Raw genomic sequence first — 24,783 nt, forward strand, 5'->3', positions numbered from 1 at the left:
GTGGACAAGACTCCCCTCTCACATTAATTGAAATGTGATTCCAATGAAAGCTGCTTCACTAAGTATATTCACTCTTTTGCAGCATGTATGTTGACAGTGGACGAACAATAAACTTACTCTCCGGTGGTAAATGCTGCATAGAAGAGCTGCTCTTTCTCGATGTAGTGGACACTCTGAATCTCATTGTAGTAAAATGGGAATAGACCCGGTAAGGAACAGTTCAGCCGAGCCTTGAGGAATGTGGTCCAGTTCTCCTTGAGAATCACCTGGCCACCTTGATCATTCTTGCACACCCGAGCCACGCGTGAGTACACAGCCTGCGTAGTTGTGACATGCACGTCTGTGTTTGCATTCACTGCGCATAAATAAAACGCATAAAGGTTGTTGTTTTCTGAATTTTGCCTCCTGGGCTGTAACTTTTTTGTGAACTGATGCACGTTCAAATTTTGTATAACCCGAGTCCCAGTACGACTCAGGCTATGAGGGACACCATAATGCAGGGCTCCGGATAATTTCGACCACCTAGGATTTTTTAACATACATTGACATCGCACAGTACACGGGTTTCTAGCATTTTGCCCCCATCAAAATGCGACCGCCGCAATCGGGATCGAATCTGCGTCTTTCAGGTCAGCAGCTGAGCACCATAACCACTTAGCCACCGCAGTTGCGAACACATTCAAGTTTATTTATTTATTTTCGAAACACCTCACAGGCCGGTAGGGTATCGTGTAAGGGGGCCGTCAACTTCATACCCAAATAAAAGTTTGGACTGTCTCCTTTCTCTGGGGCACATCACTTTTCAGTACAACCACACCAGCAGTGCCGCACTTTTGTCACCGGTGCACTAGTTACTACATGTCACCATAAAAGAATGACTGCAGCTTCTGACAACACCAATGGTGCACTCAATTGGTGACAACATCTTCAAACGTGAAGAGTGTACCCTTCATATTTTCCTTCATCTTGGAATTTTAGAACCTCAACTTTACACTTTAACTTTTTAACTTTAACATTACAAGTGCAATAACACGAGGCAAGTGTAGTAAGGTTGGAAAACTGCCTCACTCATTCTTTCACTATCACATGTGGACATCACTAGGGGGGGGGGGGGGGGGGGACTATATTTTGGAAAGCGCTGTTTCTGAAAACAAAAACAAAAACAGCTAAAGCCCCTATGACTGTATTTAACACATTGGATGCAGAAATGAAATTCATCCTTTCTAGATTAATTTTCTTGAAGGATATTCATTGTGAAATCAAATGAATTAATGACATCCCAAGGAAAAAGTAACATTTTAGGCTGCTTTCGCAATATAGTGAAGAACCCGACAGATGGCGAGAAATGTCAGAAGTTCAGGTTCAACTCCCATATGGTAGATGCTAAAACTCAATGCAATATGCACTGCCATTGTTAAGCTCCACCTGTCACTGAGGAAAGGGTGCATTTACAAGGGGGTGGGGGTGAGGGATAAGCTAAAAATTTTTAAGAAAACCATACCGAACCCCATTTTTTCAATGATAAAAAAATCACAAGATATACATGGTTCAAACTTTGCTTTTGAAGGACACAGCTTGTTTGTACCTTCTGCTTGTTTGTATCAAGAAGGTTACGACAGACATGATTCTATATTATATATTTCATTCCTGATCAGTACACTAGCTAGCCAGTAAACGACTACACTCTGCTTTTGTTGGTAGTTATGAATGTTTCTCTGCTGCAATGTGAAGGAACATGAAATACAGCTAATACCGTCTGTGATGTTATTTATGAGAACCATTCTGCGAAATGATGGCTGCACTCACCTTGCCACAGTTCATGAATTCAACAGCAGACTCTCTATAGAAAATGTAGACAAACTCGCCAATCTCGAAGGAACCAACAAAGTTTGGCTCTGAAAGAAGAAGACGCATATTTGATTTCAACATTGCAACCACAGCAGTTATGCATATTGCAAGTCATCAGGCTATTGCCAGTTTCATGAGGCAAGGGCCACACAAAACTGGCAAGTTAGTGAATTTGCCTCTATGTATTTTTTGACTACCAATTCTCGCCTTGTTATTGAGCAGTGAATCTTTGGAGCTCATCAAAGTATCTGTAGTTCTATACTGTGTGCTTAGCACTGGGCAAATGCTTATGCATATTTATAGTGCTTATGAGCGGCAACAAAGTGTACAGTGTGTAAGACCACGAACACAGGGACTCAGGCTCATTGACATGCAAATTACCTGTCCATAGATGACTGAGGCAAAATAAAAGAAAATTCATAGTGACAAGTCAAAGTGAAACCTTGATACAGTGAAGAACAAAGTAAAAAAGTTCAAATTCACAAAATTTTTAAAGTAACAAATAACCTACTACAGCAGCTTTGAAGCTGTATCGATGTTCAGCTGTGCTATTGGAACAGGTGGTCTGCACAATCTAACAGTCCGCATCAAGGTCGCAAGAAAGGCCTTTGAGACGCACCACTCAGCCACTTGTGGTCATAGATGGGTGTCCGCAAAGAGCGTTCCCGGCCCATGATGCGGTACAGGGCGTAGTCTCTCGCCGAGAAGTCGAGTGGCGATGCAACATAGTAGTCGCCTTGCACGGTCATCAGCATGGTGCTGTTGGAGTGTGGGCTGTACGGTGCTTTGCCGATGCCATCCACTTTCTCCCTTACAGTGACTAGTGAGCTGATCTGTGTTATAAGAAAGCAAAGACAATTTCAGTGAGTCCGCACTTGTAGCTGCTACCACCAAAAACAGCTATGCAGAAAGCAGTTAGATACAGAGAGCCGAAGCTATACCCTGTCCAACTAGAACAGTGCAACGACTTGGGAGGTGGAGCTGGCAAAAGCAAATTGGGAAAGCCAGTATATATCAATGAGACCTGTTTTCCTGTGACACCTGTGTGAAGACTCACAGTGCCTGCTACAGCCCTAGGACAATCTATATGTTGCCGAAAAAGTGCAAGGTTCGGTAGGTTTCCTGACCTAAAGGAACACTGGACAACTCCAAGCAATTTTTGTTCCCAGTAAAATTCTGACTGTTAAGAATTTTTCAGCTCTGTCGGCATTTGCTCCAACCATTCCATTAATTTCCACCTCCAAATTTGGAGGTCAAAGTGGAATATATTTTCCCCTGCCCCTCAATGAAAATTTGTGATGCTGACAACATCGATAGAATTGTGAACTCCATAATTGTTGCTTGGAAGTAGATGGCAGTGTGGTCTAGTCTCAGAGATCCAGAGACAAAGTACTTGACATCATCACAGACGTCAATACCTGTCTGTGATGAACCGCTTTATGTTAAAATAGTCTCTTTGTAATTAGAATGCAGTAATTAACCGTTATGGCTAGGCCAACATCAGTTTGTTCCTGGTGTCCCTGTAAAGAGTAACTCTGGGTTTTTTTTTTTTTAAACATTTTGAGTTGATAGTCGCATCATATTCCTTAGTCCCATCTCTCTATGCCACAACAAACCATTTTTCAAAATACCAAATGGAACCATTTTAAAACTTTGATTGAAACCGAAGCAAACCAAAACCGGAACTCAGTCTGTGGCCAGGGACGATGCTTCGTGTGATGCAGTGATGACGTCGCATACATTACTTTAAAAACACTCATATGTGCGTTGGATGGCTCTAGTAGTGACTGAAAATGATGAATCCTTCCATAAAATGCCTGACACAACTTAATAAAAGCCTCAAAACTTTGTTAGTGATGCAAAGGGGAGTGCGTACTAACATGTGGGGAATGTTTGAGATGTCAAAAATGCAGTGTAACTGAGGCCATGGAAACGGCAGACTTTACAATCAATTTGCACCTGAATGAAATGTTGCATTGCTGACAAACTTGGCGGAAGTAATCATAAATGATAGAAAGAATATGGTATAGATTTGATTAGAATATGATAACCTTGAAAAAAATTCCTGGAGCTGCCCTCAGTGCTAACAGTGTGCACGAGACAGAAGTGCTTTTTTGGGTTTGCCAAGCAAAAAATATGTTGTATCGATGTACCTGAGCCTTGCTATTTTTTTTTGTTTTGCACTAGCAAAACAAACGCCTCAAAGTTTTCAAAATGTTGCAGGGCATTACAAGACAAAAGCATCACCGAAGTAAAAAGCATAGGTGATGTTATACAGCAAAAACTGTCCGTACATCCGCGCTGAACATCTAGAAGTACCTAGCAGCTAAATTGTCAACAGAAAAGCTGCTTGGCAGACATCAACAGGCCATCGTCAAGATCTGGCTGAGGAAGTAATCATTCTTGAAATGCCAGCGATCTCTTCCTTCATGCTTGAGCAGTACCAACCAACTAGCCCAACTTGCAATTCTTACTCAAATCTCTCCCTTCAAGTCTTTCTTAAGGCATGTTTGAGTTATTGCAGCCATATTTGTTTAGGAGCGAAGCATAAGGTCATCATTTCATCATTCCCTACTTCTCTTGTACAAGAAACCGTTGTATTCAGATAGACACGTATGAAGACTTACATCTCTCCAAGTGCATTCTGGAGCAAAGGCGTTGGTGCCGCAGCTGAAGAGTCGTTCTTTGTGCAAAAGCAGCACCTTTATGTAATTTCGACAGTCCTCCTGCACGCACAAAAACATACCTTGGTGAATGAAGCATGCTTTGTAGGCAATCAGCCAAGTGCGCCTAATACATCCGGTAGTTCCAGAGCAATTCAGAGAACTGTGCATATGCATTGTGCACACAATTCTCAATGTAAATTTAATAAGCAAGCTATAGGATATTATAGCTATGTATTGCTGTTGTCTACCTTAATCTTGGTCCTCATTTCTATAGAATGACACCAGGCAGAGTGCAAGAAGTAAGCACAGCAAGTGCTTGAGGAAGCAAGTCGTTAAATTTTCACAAACAGGTGGCTCTCAATACGTAAAAAAGAATTATTATCGGATAAGGTGCAAAAAAAAGGCACAGTAAAAGTTGATAATCCTTCCAGGGCTAAGCATCAACACAAGCTGTTTCAGTATTGGGCTTAGTACCTCAGTTTGGCCTTTCTGGCGACAGCTCCTCACTGCTGCATTCGACGCTGGCACAGCGACCGCCTCGAGCTTCTTTAGGTCTTCTAATGCCAGTCGGAACAGGTGGTCTCTGTGTGTGGCGGTAAGTGACGGAAACCCAGAACTTCCTGTCAGTGCAGTACACTAGCATTCCAGAAAGCATGTGAAATGTGTGACGCAAAAATGTGAACTATACTCGCGGACAGCTTTTTGTGGCTATGCTGCGGAAGCTACCGGCACGCGCCGGCAGCTTAAACGCCCATCTCTCTCCCTCGTGAGAGCGTGATAAGAGCGCACTTGTGAAAGCCTTGCTCCTCGCCCTCGTAGCTTCCACTGCATAGCCACAAAAAGCTGTTCGCGAATATAGTAAGATGTGCATTCAGTTCTTGCTTCATGAACTAAAAGTCTGGAAGGTTTTACTCCAGAAAGTTGGTGTGGTCAGCATAGCAGTCACCCCGGCTAGTGTGACAAATTTAAGGTCTCCTCAGACCTCAGGCTGCGAGTTCAATAAAATTTATTCTCTCTCAGTGTGTGTCCAGTGCACAATGAAAACTAAAGAACTACTAAGTGCAGCTTGAAGATATTTTGGACAATTAAAGAAATATGCACAATCCACAAATGACGTTTTGCATTTTGTCAATTAGACTAGGAGTTACTGAGCTTCTAATATGTGTCATTTTTGCAGTACCAGTTCTCAATAATTATCCACTAGAGCCAAAAAACATTTGGCATTAACTGAGATTAACATTTCATCTAAATGCTACAGAAGCAAAAGTATTCTGTTATGTACTCAGTTTTATTCCTCACTCTACTTGTACTTACAAAAATTAGTATTAATAATACCTACCATTGAAAATAAACAAATTTCTCTTTCTGATGAGCTAAAGTTTTTTATACATAATCGGGAGGGTCACAGTGATCACGCAAATACTGTAAAAAATGGCCCGAGAATTTCGCATCATCCAAACAAAATATCAGTCCCTTTTGAATTCAAATTATCAAGAGTTGACTTTGTATGTCCAAGTACTTACATAAAGTGGTATTAATAATACCTACCATTGAAAATAAATACATTTTGCTTTGTAATGAGCTAAAATTTGTTTTTATATCATAAGTGGAAGGATCATGTGACCATGCAAATATTGTAAAAATGGCCCCTTGTCTATGAATTCTGCATAATGCGAACAAAATTTCAGTCCCCTTCGAATTCAGATTATCGAGAATTGACTTCAAATGTCTGCTTTAACGCATAAAAGCTTGACTGCCTCGCTGTAATTTCAGTGTATGAGCACGTAAAATAGAGTGCAGGCAGATTATCAGTCTTGCACAAGCAGCACAGCTCACACCATTAATAAAAATCCACAGGAAACAAGTGTTGGACAACAGCGTCAAGCACCACTGTGATACAGAACCAGCACAAGCAAGAAATATAACATTTTCTTCAACAGCTAAGGAATGCTTTGGAAGGCTCCATCCATGGCTTTGTTTTACCGTAGCTTATTTACGTTTTTTTTATTCAATAAACAACTCCATTTTGCTGTTCAGTGCATTTCTGGCAACCTTATACGGCATCATGGAGATGGCAGAGTTGCTCATGCATGCTTATGTATGCAACGCGCAAGGACAATCAACACAATGTCACACTCTGAAAGCATGCAGAAACTAGCTGCAAGTTATGGTTGTATATTTTTTATTTCAGCTCGTCTCCATCTCACACAAAATATTGTAGCAAAATAGTGATGAAGGCAAGAGCACTGCCTGCAATGGAAGACACTCGCACCCGTATAAGGAGGGCACCATAAACAAAAGCAAAACTGTGAATCCATCGTAATTTCACATACAGAGCATTTACTTCACTGCTATAAACTTAACACTCTCCTAGCATCCTCTGGAAAGTCCTCAACAAGATAAGGCAATGGCTACAAACTATCTCTGACAAGTATTGTGAAATGCATGCTTGTCCCTGAACGGACAAAGTGTGGAGCACTAGACGGGATAAAAGAAATACTGTCAGTGAACAGCAGCAGTCAAGTATGCAGAAAAGTCCAAGCTAAACAGCTGTTCACTGAACCACTTTCTCAGAAGTTTCACAGGAAAGTGCAAAGCCTTCGATGGCCAACACTAAGTTGACATACACATCATCCGAACTGCACGTGTTGCACAGGAGTACACTAGGAACACTTGACGTCTGGTCCACAACCATGCACATGACAACCTGTGGCTGTCCTAACTCGTCGCGGACAAGCTGCGCCACACGGTTGGTGGCTTCAAAACTCCAAGCCTGCCCACTTGAGGGTCGGATATATGCAAGCCTCACATATATTGCCTGTCGAGGCAGCCGAAAAAATTGACTGTCGAGCTGGCGCAGCTCGGTGCCAAGAACGCGAGTCCTCAGTCCAGAGTCGACGTCCGCGACGATAACAGTGCCGTCCGGTCGGACATCGGAAATCAGCCCGCGGCGCCACTGTGGCTCGGGGTGCGGCAGCTTGCACACGATGGACGGGTAAGCGCACGGCCAGTCGGCGGCTAAACATTCTGCGGGCGGCATTCGCAGCCCTCCCGCTCTCTGCACGGCTGCAGATGCGTAGAATGCTGTCATGGCTTGGTGCAGGGTAGCCAATCTTTCGGAGCACTCGCCAATCAGGTTCACAACGATTGCATCAGGGCTCAAGACACCGGTGACAATAACAGGAAAGAACTCTCCATCCGCTACAGTAGGCAGCGGCTGCACGGAGCTTAGGCCGACCAAAGGTGACGTTTGGTGGACCGGCCGGGAACCATACTGTAGCAACAACGACGGCAGCTCGCCACGAAAAAGTTCAATTTTGCCGTTGCAGACACGGAAATTTAACAGGCCACGATCCTTTAAGCAGGCGTTCAAGATGTCAGTCACTGTGATCAGATGCCACTGTGGCTCGTTTCTTAGCGTATCGAGAACCGCATCGGTAGTCATGCTGCCAGCACTTGCTACCATTGATTCCAGACGACGGCGGAGGCCTTCGTACTCGTTCTCCAATGTAGGGATAACTACTTGGCGCCATGATCCTGACTCAAATTTCTCCATCACCACTGCCGTCGGGTTTGGCGAGTACCGCTTGCTGATGTGCAACACCTGTGTCGCAACTCCACGATAAACACCGGCGCACGAACGGCTTCAACCGCTGCCTTCAAGTAGTTCGCGCAGTCGGCGCAGTGGCACTGCGCATGCGTCGTTGCATTCGATTGGCTAACGCACGGATCCTGGATTGGCATGAAATTCCCATGCGTGCCTGCAGGCCCAAAGTTTGGAGGTTTAGCTAAAGTTCGGGAGATTGCAGGCATTCGCATAAGGTTGCATATATCTTGGCTAGTCAGTACGCAATTTCTGTCTGTGCCGCTCAGGGAGGAACAAAAAAAAAAAAATCTGGTGCCCGCCTGCATGACTCGAGCGACTGCAGGAACTGCGTGGTAAGCAGCATGGTAAACAGCATCAACGAGTCCATTTGCAATAGTCTTTTGCAGCCTTCAAACCTCGAAGTGCAACTCAATTACGCGTCCACAATGCTTGCTTTATTTAAGATTATATTCAGTTTGCTGTCACGGTGGCATGCGGTGGCATAATGTTCAAGTGCTTTCTCAATCGGCAGGCATGATAAAGCGGTTCTTCGGCATTGCTTTTATGTTTCGAAGCAGGTGCATGAAAAAATGCATCAGGCGCTCTGTACATGTTGCGCAGACCGAAGTGTGTGTGTGTGTGTGTGTGTGTGGGGGGGGGGGGGGGGTCATTGTGCAGGCACTGCTTGTAATATGCTGCAGCTTGAATACGTCTGCTAAGTTTGGTTCCGTAAGTGAAACGCACAAGCCGCTCCGATCGTGCGCGCGGCGGCGATATTTCCCTGCGTTTCGTGCCGGAAAAAAAAAAAAAACGATACTGCTGAAGTGACGTAGTGGCAGTAGAAAACTTTTATCAATGGGTGGTGTCTTTATTTTAAGACTCCACTGGCCTTGGCCGCCGCTCTAGCCTGCGCAACGAGTGCGCGCTGCTGATCAAGCTCCGAGCTGAGCAGAGAGGTCTCCCATTGCTCCTTCGTTCTATGTGTCGTGATGTCCGGGGATTTCGGGCCCTTACATCCCCATGTAATGTGGTATGCATCCGGCCTGTCATCGCACCGCGGGCATTCTCCTTTGTAGCGCCCGGGAAAAATGAGATGTTAAGCTTCTTATGTGGAGGGGGAAAGTGCTATCGTTGTGATCTTAGGAAATGGAGTCGTGTGTTGTAGGTGGCGGGAACTTCGGGGAGAGAGCTTGAGTCGGGGTTGGAGCCCACTCGGTTGGTACGTCCTCGAGCTAGTGCGTCCGCGACCTCGTTGCCCTCTAATCCCGCGTGACCAGGCACCCACGTTATCTGATATTTTAGGGAGGTTTTGACGCTCGTAGAGTTGGTTACTATAATAATAATAATAATAATAATAATAATAATAATAATAATAATAATAATAATAATAATAGGTTTTTGGGGAAAGGAAATGGCGCAGTATCTGTCTCATATATCGTTGGACACCTGAACCGCGCCGTAAGGGAAGGGATAAAGGAGGGAGTGAAAGAAGAAATAGGTGCCGTAGTGGAGGGCTCCGGAATAATTTCGACCACCTGGGGATCTTTAAAGTGCACTGACATCGCACAGCACACGGGCGCCTTGGCGTTTTTCCTCCATGAAAACGCAGCCGCCACGGTCGGGTTCGAACCCGGGAACTCCGGATCAGTAGTCGAGCGCCCTAACCACTGAGCCACCGCGGCGGGTGGTTGGTTACTATGCACAACAGCTTTTTGGGTATTCTGCCTGCAAGTAGGAGCCGACAGGCTGCTTGGGAGTCTGTCGTGACGTGTACACCCTGGTTACGGGTGTCGCCGTACTGGATCGCCAGCGGGATTGCTGCCACTTCTGCTTCCGTGATCGTCGTGCGTTTCGAGGAGGCGCTGACAACCTCGTTGTGGGAGGAGTTCACCACAACTACAGTCGCCCGCGTGACCTCGCTGTGTGTTGCTGCGTCGACGTACACCGTGCGGGGGCTGCATGCCGCCGTCTGCTTCGAGTAGTCTATTCTGGCTGAGCGTCTGCCCGACCCGGCTCCGCTCGACATGTTTTTGGGAATCGGGGCGACGTACACCCTCGAGCGATATGTTGTGGGGAGGTTGGTCGTGCTCTGTATGGCCGGACGCTTGCCGAGTAGCCCACCCGCTCCAGAGTCTGCCTACCGGTGTCCGTGCGAAGGAGGCGTGTACGTTGCGAGAGGAGAACAGCCTCCTGGATCTCCTCGAATGAGTTGCAGAGGCCGAGGGCCTCTAGTTTGGCGTTTGAAGTGGAGGCAGGAAGGCCCAACGCATGGTTGTATGCAGTACGTAACATGGCATTGACTTTGGCGAGTTCTTGTCGAGTTAATTCCAGGTATACGGTGGGCCGTAGGAAACGCGGCTCGCCACAAGTGCTTGGACGAGGCGTAGCGTGTCCTTCTCCCGCATGCCTGTCCGGTTGCGTGCCACTCTTCTGATCATTTTGGCGACTTGCTCTGCTGTGGTGAATAGTAGCTTGATAGCGTGGGTGGCTTTTCCATTACTCTGGAGCCATAAGCCAAGGATGCGGATCTGTCGGGTCTCCCGGACGGGGACGCCGTGTAGGAGGATTTGTATGTCTCCTGGAGACTTGTAGTTGCGTCCTTCTATGCGGGTGATCTCTGACTTTTCCAGCGCTTTGACCGCCAGAGGGCCTTTGGTAGGCCACATGGTTATGTCGTCGGCGCACAGTGTAAATCCTATGTTCGGTACTGTTTGAAGGCTTCGGGCCATGGCTGTGTAGAAAAGGCGAGGGGAGATGATCGAACCCTGCGGCGAGCCTTTGTGCGGCATGTCCTGGGGTTCCGAGCGTGTGCCTCCTATGCCGATCGTAGCTGTTCTGTTGGATAGGAAATTTCGGACATAGCGGAAGACGCGTTCCCCGTCAAGTTTGAAGGCGAGCCGAGGTTTTGCAATCTCTGAACCGACATCGATCGCAGTTCGAGATATCAAACTTAAAAAAAAGGCTCGTTTCAAAGCTTTTTTTATGTTGTCTTTCCCACGTTGCACATTATTAAAATGGCGTCGCTTGAATGTTTCTTATGAAGACTGCAGCGCCCGCATCATAACGAACCAACTCACCCAATCAGCTACCCTCATCACCTCGAATGTTTAGTGCAGCAAATACTGACGCAGTTCAAGTGTTTAATGGAGTAGCTGTTGACGTCATTCCCGTAACTAGGGTGGCTACCTGTAACAATACCATGCGTAGCGGCGCCATTTTATCAATGTGCAACGCGGGAAAGCCAAACTTAAAGAGATTTCAAAGCGTATTTTTCACGTTTGATATCTGTAACCACAATGCCGGTTAAGAAATCTTGAAGACTGAATTCGCCTTACATGTTGACGGCCTTGAATTTCGCGGTATTATCTAGCGCTGTAAAACCAGAAAATAAAAGTTTATTAGTTAACTTTAGTAAATTATTCTTGCTCTACAATCCACCTGCACAGACCGTGTCTACCTACGCATCTTTCACGGCTTTTAAAACAAGCATATGTGGAGACTAAGAAATGAAACACTCATTAATTTATTTCATAATCAATATTAAAACACGCGACGTTTTGCCGATATAACTGCGTTTGAAGAGCATTAAATAGCTGGGCTTTGCAGTGAGATACCGTATCAGAAGGGATATAGTTTTCAGCATTCTGGAAACATCCGTCACCCACACGGACGCTCGTACCTTGCTCCGACGATCAGCTGGTATCTGTGAATGTCGAACAGCAGTTCTGTGTAGTATCCCGTGTCCCCGTACGTGAACCGCAGCATCTTTCCGTCTAGGTCTGGAAGGAAGAAAAAGAAATGTAAGGTGGCTTGTAAGCGTTTTACTGCGGTACTGCTTGTGTCATAGCCAAGCACCATTGTGGGTATGCGCGCCAGTCTGTTTCGAGGGCAACAGCAAGTAGTACTGCTTGCATCACTGCTCTATGTGTTGTGGTCATGTTCTGTTACCACGTCAGCAATATTCTCTTCTTCTGAGTGCCGAACCCGGAACTATTTTTCAACATGTGGCCTGCGTATCCACAAACCCACCCTCATCTCCACAAACTTCACCTCGAACACCCAACACTGTAACCTGACACATGCTCATGGTGCCAGGCCCGCCCAACACTCTTCCACATTTCGTGGAGATGCGGGGCGAAACCGAACCAGACGCCCTACACGTCATTTGAGCGGTGGGAGGCGATCGTATCGAGGACCAAAGGACCCTCATAAAACGGGTCCGTCTGGCCCACGAGCCTCTAGGAACATTCCCTTGATTTTAATCAATAAATTTTACCTACCTACCTGTCTACGCGGCCCGCGGTTGTTATTTCCCTTGGGGCTGCGTTCTTCGCTGCATAAAACTTTCAATTAGAATAGCAGAAGGTATTGTTGCCTAAAGTTTCGCTATCTTCATATTCATTTTACAGCCTATATAAGCCCATTGTTCATTCCCATTTAAAATCCCATTTAAAACCTTTTTATTTCCTCCTCGTAAAGTCCGTTTCCATTAGTAAATACCACTTCGCTGAGAAAGCCTGGAAGCACGAAGGAACATTCATGCGCTGGAACGAATATCAGCTGACTGGGTAGTGAGGCAAAGGAGGAATATTTTTTTGTTTGTTTCGCGGATCCGTGCCCCGTAAACCTTGTGTTCATGACTGTACGTACTACGTTTTGTAAATGCGATGCACGATACGGGCTCGGACCCACCACGGCGCATGCGCGCCGAGCAGCGTAACAGGACCGTGTATGCGGTGCGGCTACAACTCGCTCCGATCGAGCTCGTCTTGTGTTCGCCTTCAGCCGGCTCTGCGCACGTTGCCGCATCGGTGCGTATACGATGCGCATCCGAACTTGTTCCTGGTCCCACGTGCGCAATGGCCACGTGCGACGCATGTCAACTAGCCGTGATCACCGCGTTTGCTCGCGCGGTCCACCGAACACAAAAGGATCCGCATTAACTGCCTACTCATTCTGTTTCGCGGGCCATTCGGAACAGAGCGGATCGGGTCGGCGCCTAGCGAGCGCGCTTGTGCTGCGGTCTCACGCTGCGCGAGCTTCTTGACGATTGCGCTAAGTGCCCCGGAAGAAGGGCGATCACGTGCCCGAAACAACGGGAACCAAAAGCGAGAGGCGCATGGGGTCGCAGGTTCGACTCTCTCCCGCCGCCCGCGAATCGCGAGCGCGCGGGGACAAATTTCGCGCTTGAGGAAGCGCGCTCTTGAGCAAATGCTCGAGCCTCGCGGACGCCTCTCCCGGAACGGCGCGCGCGCTATCGTTTACTGCGCGCGCGACGAAAACAATCGCGCGTTTCGTCGTTATCGTCCGTGGCGTGGAACGACCCGCATCCCGAAGAAGACGAGGGGGAGGAGGATGGGGAAGGCGCGTGTTTCGCCAGCGCCCTCCCTCGCTTCTGTCTAATTAGCGGGGCGCCAAAGAGCGCGTGGAGGCCGCCCGCGTAAGTGAAACGTATCCGATATACTTACCTGGCCCTCCGTCTTCCCGCACCGCGTGTTGTATGTTGGGCGAATGCATTAGTAGCGCTGGGGGCGTGTTCTCTTTTTAAACTGATCGTCCAGCAAGCCTGCGCTTGGCTTCGGTCTTGCAAGTTGCCGGACAGCGACGCGCTTGAACGAAGGAGTATGCATACGTTGCGAGTTCTATATATATATATATATATATATATATATATATATATATATATATATATATATATATATATATATATATATATATATATATATATATTCTATGATGCGAAGCGAAATCTGAGACTGTCCCGCTCGTGGCGGACTTTGAGTGGTCCGCGAGCCCGTGCTCTTTATGCAATGCCGCAAAAGCTCACGCTGTGAGCGAAAGTCGTTAGAAAGCGGTGGCCGAAAGCAATTAGCAATAATCAGCCGGAATTGTTGCCTCTGTTGGCCGACCCGGTGCTGCATGGCTGCGAACTCTGTGTTAAGCTTGCAGGAGCGACGAAGCTCGTCCGTGTCCGTACTCTGGTCGCAATCCACGGTTGATGTATGAATCGCGCGAGGAGATACTGACAGACGTATAAACGAGAGAGAGAGAGAGAGAGGGAACGCTATACTTGCCTTTCTCCGAGACTGTGATGTGTGCCGACGCTGCCAGGAACGCGGCGCACAGCAACAGAGTGGCGACCGCGAGGTGCCTGACGAGGCCATGGTGTCTGTGGTGCTGGAATGCCGGCTCTGTCCTCATGGTTCCCCGGATGACGTCACTGTACTGTCCGGACCGAGTGGCGAGACCTCGACCAACTCCTTCGCGGTGCTCTTGCAGCCGCCGCCATCTTGACCAGCAACTCTGCAACGGGGACGAGAGACGCGAGCACTCAGAACGGGCTGCGTGCGAAGAAAGGCATCTGTATTACTCCGATGTCTGACGAGGACAACTGCACGCGGTCCTCGAAGGACAGCGTTACGCCCAGCAGATAGCATCAACACAGCCGCAAACTTGAGTTGCGACGCGTGACTCGTGACACGCAGGTGGTACAGACCGTGCCGTGATCGCCTCAGGGATGCTCCCCAACTCTCAGCCACCCAATACTGAAAGTATCCATATGCACACAAACTTGCCATACCCGTTAGCAGCGCAGAAACACCGTCGTGACGCGGGAGCCACACCTTTCTCGGCAGCCTACGCGTCGACTTTATATGGCGGGCTATCCTCTAACTTACCCCCACCTGAAAGCAAAATAAGGTTGTCACCGAGTGTCCCTCGCTTGGGAGAAAGCGTTCAGCACCCGAGGCCCAGCTGCGACCCGTCAACCCGTTCGGCGGTAGCTGCGTTTATAATACGGCCACTTCATTCTCCCACACCGGCGGATGTCAGCAGCGCTGCTGCGGTGCACGCGCGCGAATGTCACGCCCAAAAAAAGCCGAGATCCGAGTCGCGCGTACGTACGCTATACCACCAGGAACAGCCCGTTCACACGGAAGTGCTCCGAAGGAGGGAGACGAAAACAAAGAGAGAACAGCTTTCCGGGCCCGTTTTGTGTGCCAGTGAGTATGCGTCGCCAGCTGAACAATCGCTCGTGAGTGGAGAACAGAAGGTTGGGGGGGGGGGGGGGGGGGGGGGGACGCCCGAAGCCGCGTCTGTGGGAAATCACGAACGGCGCGACGTGTCGTTTATTGGTGCACGCTGATGTATTGGTCGTAATGGCGCGCCGTCGTAAATGTAAACGCTGCCAAAAACACAGGAGAGCTGAGTGCCCGCAACGGAAGCCGTCACGTCTGTGCCGCGCTGAGCGCGACGCATCTCTCTCTCTCTCTCTCTCTCTCTCTCTTTCCCATTCTCCCCTCCCCTGCTCGCCTCCGCCAGCGTCAAGAGGCAGCGCAGCCAACGAGCGAAGTATTCGCATCCCGCTAACACGGCCTGTCGTGGCAGGTGCGTAGCGTGAGTCTCGCGAGTGTCACCCACGTAAGCCTCCCTATATGGTTTAGCCGCTGACGCGCTGCCCCCTGTTCGTGGATCTGGTAGACACCGGGAGCCGCTCCAGGCATCCAGGCAAAGCGGCGTACGCCAGGCAACCGGCCGGCCTCGTGCGAACACTCGTCGCGTGGATGATGAATCCGATTGCTCCCTGGCTGCGAACAGAGGCGGACGCTTTGTGACCTCGCCGACCGTGATGGGCAGTCGAGCGAGAGGCTCTGCCCGGATGTCATACTCTGATGCGACTGCTTTAAGACCAGGATCTCCTCTCATTCTCCGTGGTCCGGTTTGTGGCTATTCTCCGGGACGCCCGAAAGGAAGTGTCGGTAGCGACTACGCGGGCCTATTTATAATGACGTCAAGTGCCTGGTAGCTTTGCTAAAAAAAAAAGGAAAAAAATGGGTGGGGGGATGCTGCGAGTGGCAACTGCGCAAGTTAGGGTACCTGACCTTCTGATTCTTTGTTTAACACGTTACGAAACAACAGACAGCCGAAGTAAATTGGCGTACGTAGTAGAGAGGTGACATCGGGCGACGATGCTTCCTTAGTTTACCTCTTGCTTTGCTCTGTGCTAGCGGACGTACAAAGACCACGCAGGGACGGCAGTTTCATTTGAACTATCCAACCGGAACCTTTTCTGGTGGCTATTGGCGTCCGTGCTGCCTTCTTGCTTTTAATTTCCTCCTCCTTTCCTTCTTCCTTTCTTTCACGGCGCTAAATAAACGAAGCGGCTGTAAGTGAGAACACGCTGACTACCAAGGTTGAGCACTGACCTTGAAGTGTTCTGTGCCAATAAATTTTTACGTATCGCACCGCGAAGATAAATTTGCCCGTGCGGTACGGCGTTTTCAAGGTGGCCTCTTCAATTCAGTTGCTGTTTTTCAGAGTTCTAAGGCCAAGTATGGTCAAGTTACCGACACTTCTGACAGATACTCTCGGCTTGCATGTGCGCTGCTGACACGCCAGTTTAAGGCTACGCTTTCGACTTGTCAACCAAGAATGGGCATTTTGTACGAAATAATTTTTATATTACATCTGGACAACTTCGCTGAGCTTTTGTGCTCATTAGCGCCGTTTAAAATCGAGTAAAACTTTTGACTAACTTGCAGGCGTTGCTGTCATCGCGACGTACGCATTATAACGTCAACGAAGTAACAATGGCATCAACCATTTGCTGGCATATCTCGTGCGCGTGTGGCACGGGTGTGGCTCCTCCTCCTCATGTCTTTTGAATGCTTCTGTCTTCTTCGAAAGAGAAGGAAGCTTTATTATACCGGCTGGCCACGGCGCTCGCGTCGAGACCGAGCGGGTGCATGCCTGTATAGCGCCGAGAACGCGCGGCCCGCGAAGCCAGCCGTCGGCCCACACGAAGCCAGTTTTCGTCAAGGCCGACTTCGTTTCCGCTCGGTTTTGCCCCATTTTCGCCCAACACGGCTACCGGGGTCCCCGCACGCGCAACGCAAAGGGGGATACAACTGCCGACGCGTGCGCCAGAATAAAGTCGTCCCGGCGCACTCCTTGCGGCGAGCTCGCCGTTTGCACGCACAGCCATCGCGGCCGCGCCTTCGGGCGTTTGAAAAAAAGCTTTTTTTTTTTTTTTTGCGCCAAAGTCAACAGACTCAGCACAGATGAATAGCACGAGCGTTAGACATCAACTAAATAGGTGCTGTGCGTGTCTTTGAACTTCGACTATGCCTTCAAACGCTAGAAGCAAACTAGCCCAACTGTCTGTATTGTTTTCTGGTATATTGGGCCCTGTTCTCCCTTTAATGTGCGTATGCTTGCAAATAAATGCTAGTCCTGTTTGTCGGTGGTCTTGTTTTGAGCGCTCAAAAGCAATATGTCTTCTGGCGCTTGAAACTACGTAACCCCGCTAGCGCCGTCCGGTACAGCTCATCGCGAGGTTCAGCGCGTCGTTATAGTTTCACAGCGGCTGAGCATGCATTTGGTTGGGCTCGCGGGGCATCCTGTTCCGTCGGAGCGCGGTATACAGTGTGCGGCTGAAAAAGGCGTTACTTTGCCGCGTTTTGCTTAGTTGCCTTCTAGCTTTTGATCGGCATCTAGCACGCGCGGCACTGTCGGCTACGAAGGCCTCCCAGGAACTGTCCCGTTCCTTGAGCGCGCCGTGCCTGCGCAACAGGCTGTGGCTGCGAAGTCACTGCTTCCTATCCACACTTCGCTTCTAACTCTGATCTGTATTCCATATTACAGTTATATCCCATCCCCTCTTCCCTTTCCCCCGGTGCAGGGTAGCAAACCTCCCTGCCCTGTAATGCCGTAGCACTAGAAGCCCCGTGGTGAGAGGTTATTGTTAGGGGGAATCGGATGCCGAAGAAGCTCCATGGGGCCAAAACGCTTCGTCGGTCATAAAGTTCGCCCATTGGCTGAAGGAAAGTGACGTCAATAGACGGAAGCATACCCATTGGCCGAAGGAAAGTGACGTCACCAGAAGGGAACATTCGCATTGGTTGGAAGGAAGTGACCTTTTTCCTTTAAAGCGTGAACAGCTAATGTTATCGCATTGCCAACATATGATGCAATTAGGCGACCCTGCGAATTTTTCCTCTCTCTCTCTCTATCCGTTGCTGAAGTTCACACGAAGCAGTCGTTGCGGACATGTCTGCTTCCGCGCACGAACACAAAAAGATCCGCGCACACAGCCGCCGATGTGGCATTAAAGTGCGCTGCTTCAGGAAACAAACGCGCATGAGCTTTTCGTGTCCCAATCTGAAAGCTGTGAGAATCGCTTTAGTAGGATGGGACCACGTGATTTGAAGGGGAATCCCCTTGTCTGCGAAGAAGAACGGGCCGTCTGCCGAGAGCAGCGGTGGGTGTCGGAGATGCGCCGCCATCGCGTGCTTCGCGCGTCCCACTTCCAGGGCGACAGTGGAGCGCCCGCGAGATCTTGAAAACAAAACAACGCAGAAAAACGGAGCCGTCCGCGTGCTCCGCAGCGGCTTGGAGAGCCAGCTGAAGAAAGAAGAAGGGTCCAGCCAAAGAGAGGTCGGTTCCATTACAGGGGTGCCGTTTAGCGTGATGGATCACCGCCGTTGAGAACCGCGGCCTCCGCCCGAACCCCCCTCCCTTCACGGCTGCGGCGAGGTCTGGGTGCCCGAGACAAAGGGAGACGCTCGCGCGCGAGAGCCTGTCGTCAATGCGGAAGCCCGGGCGACGTTCGCCTGTCATTAGTGGGACGCCCAGTGTGTGCGTGTGCGCACCGCGGGCGCGCGCGCGCGACCGCCGCCACAACCGCCATTGTTCCCAACTCTGCTCCCCCGAGCGCCTCCTCTCTCTCTCGGCTCCTGCCCCGGCGGTGAATGCACGCCTGCGCAACTGGGAAGACATCGCGGAAAACCTGGCCTCCTTCCCCCACGTTCTCGCTTTGCCTTTGCTATTCACGGAGTATGCAGCGTTCAGCGGGTTGAGAGTCGGGACTCCCAGGCCGCTCCGTTATGCGGCGAACGCTTGCGGGCCCGTTATCCGACTCGTGCGGGCTGGCGGTATAACGCTGCAGCGACTGTACGAAGTTATTACTGTGCGGTGTTTCCCTTCGGTGCGTGCGTGCCGCTGAGAGAAGGAAGAAAAACACATAGGCGCGCATTCGAGTCTGTGTATACGCAGTCCTGGCCTTACGCTATGCACAGTTGTGGAGGGGGCGTGACTAGATATGGAACAAAGGAACATAGCCAGCGAATTGTTTCGCGGACACGTAACCTTGCGCCGTTTCACGACGTTCCTACCGATCCAGCGAGTTCAGAGGTGGCAAGAGAGAAGAAAAAGGAGGGGGACCATGCAGCGTTTCGGGGGATCCAATGTCAGTGCCCGAAATCAGCCATTGTGTTTCTTCCGCAGGAACGGGTCCAGCGTTATGAGAGGGTCGAGGTAACGCTGTCCGCGGCACCGGAGCTAGAGGCGCCGGAATGACGGCAAATAACGGCCTTCGCTCGGCTGTTGTTGCGGGGCGCCCTCTGGACACCACGGGTGGGCCAGGCTTTGGTTGCTTTTTTCCTGTTTCACAGAGCCGTAACTTTTCGCACCCGTTGGTGGGGTGCGCGAGTCTGATACAAGCTGTGAATTGCACTGTGGGATGCTCACCGCTTAAATCCCAGCGAGATGTGTCGGGATAACCGACGGAGTACCGTCATTTTAGGGGCGACGAGGAAGGCGGTACACGAGCGCAAAAGGCGAACAGGCTGACAGCCAGCGCTCAGTTTTCGAGAGCGGAGAAGGCATGGAAGACAGACGCTAAGAGGTGAGAATAAAGCTGGATCATTCTGGTCAGGAATTCCAAATGCAAGCGGAATTCCGCGCGTCTAGCTGTGCTGAACCTTCTGGTATGGAGGGGAGGACGCTCTCTCTGGAATTCCGTCTGTGGGCAGTCAGTAACAGTGGCTGGAAGCAGTGCTTCCCTGGTACGCTGCTTCCTCGCCGGCTGCCTCCGTCACCTGGGTGGAGGAGTGGCTGCGCTGGCGAGGGCGCCACGCAAGCACAAGAGGTGAGACGTCCGCCCACGTTCGACCTGCGCGCGCCCCGTGGCAGTTCCTCAAGACTGGCCCACGCGAGCCGACCGAGGACGAGTTAGCGGAGGCGGGGCCGGCTCGGAAACAGCGACGAGCACGGTGCTTGCGGGTCTCGAGGCGAGAAAGAGCCCCGACACTTTCCTGCTCGGGTAACGGCATCGATATGCGCGCTGCCCAGGTGTATACGCGGAGCGGAGGGAAGAAGCGCTCCGTGTAACTAACCGCTCGTAAGGATGGCGGGCCCTCCCGGCTTACCCGCGCATACCCTAACGTGGTCGATCTTCCGGGAGCATCGCCCGCTCGTGCGGCCTGTATGCGAACGCATGCGCTTGCAGTGAGCGCTTGGCCTGTCGCACAGCAGCGTCGTGTCGTAGATCCCGTCGTAGCATCTGGCTCCCTAAGCGGCGTTTTCTGGGCGCGCTTTAACCTACTGCAGCCGGATACAATCTTTTGCACCCAATCAGTTCCCTTCCTACGGGCAACTCGCCGGAGGGAGGACTCGTGCCGTCTATTGTAACAGGTGACCCGCACAAAACATACACAGCAGTTACTGTAGAAAGATATAAATTACACAAACCCACTACTGTGAATTTCACTCAGGTATAAGTGCAGGTCACGAACTGCGCCCTGCGGCCAACCGCGGTTCACGTGAACAAGGCTCACGCATCTGTAGTTTATCGTTGTTTTTCAGTCCGTGTACCGAGCAAGTACGGGGCCAGCACCGACTGACACTGTTCTCCGCAACATCCTGGCCGCGTTGCTGCATCGGGGCCCGAGATGAACGCTCGTATCTCCGAGCGGCAGGACGAGTCCCTCCCGTTTCCACTTTGTGTGCGCGGGCGATGCAACGTTATCCCATTAGTCCGTGCTCTGCTTGATCGAAAGAGAGACTTGCCGTGTACACGTATACGATTACATCGAAAGGCAGGCCCGTGACTGCGTACTAGCCGACCTTTCGATTTGTCCCGGCTCGATCCGGGTCCGATAGCCCGCGGTTATCGCTCACGAGGCTCCCCGAGCGGAGACGCTAGCTGGCAGTCCGCGCTGCAACAGTCTCCTCCAGCGTGCCTTCCCTGCAAAGGAAGGTGGGGGCCGATAGCCGCGTTCTGCTGCTCGTGCGTGCTGGCCCTGCATGCCCTGCATGCTGTGCGGTGACGCCGTAACAAAGTGACCCGGCCAACGGAAGTGATTTCCGTGCTCCTGAGCGTGCACATCTCGTTTTCTGGTCCGGCCTCCCCTCCAGCCGAGTACGACAAGGATGCGTGGAAGTTTCTCTCCGCCGGCCCGTCCCTCCTGCAGCCCCAAGAAGGATCGCTGTTCCCATCTCGGCGCGGCTTTCCCCCGCGATCGCCGGTCGCTAATGTTCCCAGCGTCCTCCGCGCGGCTTTTGTGCGCGCGCAGATACATACACACACACGCGTGCGGCGATGTTTCCTTGTCACGCAGCCGCCGATATTTTTTTTCCTTTCCTGTCCTCTCTCCGTCTCGGTGGGCATTCGTGTACACTCCAGGAGCCGGGAGGGGGGGAGTCGCCTCTAGCGCGATAACACGAGTTCTCTCGCGAGCTTGCATCGCGCAGTGCACGACTCGAACGATGCCGTTGATCTCCTGTTGTTGTCCCCCTCCTTGTGTTGCATGCCATCTCGGAGGCTGATGGCCCGCTGCTCCCCTTTGAGGCTTCGAAGCTCGGAGCCCGTATACTGTGGGTGCTTCCTTTTGTCTCCTAATCCTAAACTGTCGTGTCCTGTCAAGGCAGCTCGCAAGTGTATGCTGCTGCTTCACCCTGTACGCCCCGGTCACCGCCGATCGCGGTGCGGAACCGAGATGGAAACACGGTTCGAAATGTTGCTGGTTGCACCGAGGAACGCAGAGCCATCCGTCGGCTGGCGTTGAAAATATGTCGATTTATGTCAAGCTTCCGCGTGGTCATGGTCATTCCATTCTGGCGCTATGACTCGAGTAGCGGTCGCTCTGCGAGTCGCGGTAGGGATGAACCGTTTTCGTGTGCAGTACCTACGCGTAGCGGTCGGCGGGTTGATAGGGGGCTCCGTTGCTCGTCAATCGACGGTCCTGGCACTGCTTGCGAGCACAGGCACTCAGCAGCAACTGGAAATGAGCGAATTAAACTTGGCAGACAGCAGTCAAGCGACCTTTCTGCTTGCAACCCCCGAAATATATTTCGTCGCGTTCATCCGCAAGCACTTTTCTCCATGGACTGGCTAAGCGTGCATGCCGTGGTTTTCACGCGATGTCGTCTGTACGTCGTAATCAGCGCGCGCGGATTATCCCGACTGCGACTCGTGCCTAATTCCCCAAAGAGTGGAAACACGTGTGCGACTGCCCATAGTAGACGCTTGCGAACAACGACAAGGGCTGTCTGCTTCCTTGGGGCTCCCTTTGATGAGGGGCCGTCGAGTGAAGTCCAGACTACGGGTTCATGGCCAGGTACTCCGAAGACTCGCTATAGGAAAAGCCTCTGGCTTCGCTTAGCCTCTCACCTCGCGCGGCTTTCGACTCATGGCTGTAAGCAGCATGCCCACAGGTCGCGTTGCGGTCCATATATTCTCGCCTCCGCTCTGCTCGCATCACCAGCCGTCGCGACCAAGTGCGCAGTGTAGCAAGCCAGAGGAATGCGCATCGGTACGACCTGTCCGTGCCTTTGTAAACAAGTACTCTTTCTTGCTGCATACGTGCGCAGGAAATGAGTAAAGAAACAAGTTCGTCGATGCGAGTGGCAAATATATTTAGTGCGCTGCAAGAAACGAGAAGCTGCATGCGTTACGCGGACAGCGGCGATGCACATTCGTGCAGCATTCTTCGTTTCGCGGCGCCTCGACGAAGCCCACATCACCGGCTGCGGAAGCGGCCTGCCCAGTTGCACCCAGCTCAGCGTCGCCGGAGCGGCCCCCCTGCCTGGGCGAGGGGCCCGCGGCGTCGCGCTGTCGCCGGCCCTTTCTGGTTCAGCGCCCTCGCGCAGAGTTGGTGCGGAGGACCGGCTCCCCGGCGGCCACTCGTAGGCGCCGTTACCTGTCTGCCTACCCGCGCGCGGACGATAAGTGGGCATACCAGAATGCCGCCGCCCCGAAGCTTTCCCCGCCGGACACCCACGCTGGCGATCCCTGTCCACCCTGCTGGTCGAGCCTTCGTTGCGGCGCCTGCGTAGCCGCTGCTGCCGATAGCCGCGATCTTCGCTCGAAAGACATCTTCTTTCACGGCTTGTTAACTTTCCCTCGTCGCCGATGGAGCTTATGCAGAGAATGTGTTGCATATCAATGTGATTTCTGCAATGGTTGCGAGCGTAATCTCCGCCAGCCGTCGTGCCCCGAAGCTCGCGCGCGCCGGGGCAAGGTCGTCCTGGTTAGGCTCAGCATTAAAACGGCGTGTCAAGGTTGCTTCTATCACGATAGCCGAGGTTGTTTTTGTTCCTGCCTTTGGCTGGTCGGTGTACATTTACTCGCCACAAATGTACCCTGATTGCTCTGTTTGGACGGTGCGCCCGTAGTCTGTGATATCAAGGTGAAACTTGGTGAAACAAATGCTCCGAGCCGATTGTAGGGAATGCCAGCAACGTGTTTTCTGTTTCCTGTTGTACTGGGACAAGCAGTTTAACTTCATAGCTACAATTCTCATGGGGTGCACAGTTCTTTTACGGCGTCAGCTAATATGAGGTGAAGCCAGTGGCCTGCTTACATATACAGGGTGTTTCACCTAATAATTTACGCAATTTTTAAAAATAGGTCTTTTTTTCAGTTAGAAGACCGCTTTTTTCTGCATAGTCGTGTAGTACATCAGAATACAGCTAAGACGTGCTAACTAGCAAGTGGGTTAACTAATACTGAATAGTTAACCTTTTAACTATTATCGTTAGGTTCCTAATCATTGAGAGGCACGTAGCACACCGCAATATCCATATCAGTTTTTAGGATTCAGATAACGCGGTTACCCTTGGCGCTGTGTCCCAACTTTTCTCTACATCGCGCCAAAATGCATGCGCCTTCGAGAAGCTTGCAGGCAAAGCAACCTCTCCAGTGCACGCAGCTCGACGAAATAGTAGCCAAAATTTGTTGGGCCACAGTGCCGAGGGTAACCGCGTTTTCGAAATTCTAAAAAAAAAAAACTGATATGGATATTACTTGCGGTGGGCTACATGCCTCTCAATAATTGAGGAGCCTAACAGTAAAAGTTAACTATTCAATATTATTTAACCAGCCTTCTAGTTAGCACGTCTTAGCTGCAGTCTGATGTACTATACACCGCTGACAATGCTATGCCGAAAAAAGCGCTCCTCGAACCCAAAAAGCTTGTTTTTAAAAACTGTATAGAATCTTACTTAGGTGGAACACGCTGTATATACAAGTATTTTGTCGGGCTCTTGCCTCCAAGAATGCTTACCCTCCGGAACCCGTGCCCATGAGCACCATTATTCCACCACCTGCGCAATATCGATTCGATAGCTTTTACTTTACAGCGGGGTCTACTCAAGTATCAACATGTTCCTGAATCATCAACGGTGTCTTTCCTACGACAAGTCTCTTACATTAGTGACCTGCAAAAGCAGGAAGGGCTTCGAAGATTGCAATCTTGCTCGCATCGCGACATCTGGGACATTTATTGCATACGCAAAGGTTGCTGTTTGGAAGGGCGATACACGATCGACACGTACCAAAAGCAGCTAGGCTGGCTGGAGTAAGTGCCGCCTTGGCTGGGAGGGTCACCGCTACTCTGGTTCGAG

General features: G+C 50.6%; 2 protein-coding genes across 2 annotated transcripts in view; both read right to left on the reverse strand.

The window, feature by feature from the left end:
- Nucleotides 1–24,783, reverse strand: part of LOC144093545 (semaphorin-5A-like) — a 95,932-nt gene that overhangs the window by 18,940 nt on the left and 52,209 nt on the right. Inside the window, exons 2-8 of the mRNA XM_077627071.1 lie at nucleotides 14,175–14,403; nucleotides 11,780–11,879; nucleotides 4,989–5,097; nucleotides 4,476–4,574; nucleotides 2,468–2,681; nucleotides 1,807–1,895; nucleotides 118–317 (exon numbers count right to left, since the gene is read on the reverse strand). Of these exons, the coding sequence (XP_077483197.1) occupies nucleotides 118–317; nucleotides 1,807–1,895; nucleotides 2,468–2,681; nucleotides 4,476–4,574; nucleotides 4,989–5,097; nucleotides 11,780–11,879; nucleotides 14,175–14,301 (938 nt within the window). The 5' untranslated portion in view covers nucleotides 14,302–14,403. The remainder of the gene's footprint in view (nucleotides 1–117; nucleotides 318–1,806; nucleotides 1,896–2,467; nucleotides 2,682–4,475; nucleotides 4,575–4,988; nucleotides 5,098–11,779; nucleotides 11,880–14,174; nucleotides 14,404–24,783) is intronic.
- On the reverse strand, nucleotides 6,931–8,193 carry LOC144093546 (uncharacterized). The gene has a single exon (XM_077627073.1). The coding sequence runs from the start codon at nucleotides 8,068–8,070 to the stop codon at nucleotides 7,069–7,071; it is 1,002 nt and encodes a 333-aa protein (XP_077483199.1). The 5' UTR covers nucleotides 8,071–8,193; the 3' UTR covers nucleotides 6,931–7,068.

The sequence above is a fragment of the Amblyomma americanum genome, chromosome 6, assembly GCF_052857255.1.
Source record: "Amblyomma americanum isolate KBUSLIRL-KWMA chromosome 6, ASM5285725v1, whole genome shotgun sequence".
Lineage (NCBI taxonomy): Eukaryota > Metazoa > Arthropoda > Arachnida > Ixodida > Ixodidae > Amblyomma > Amblyomma americanum.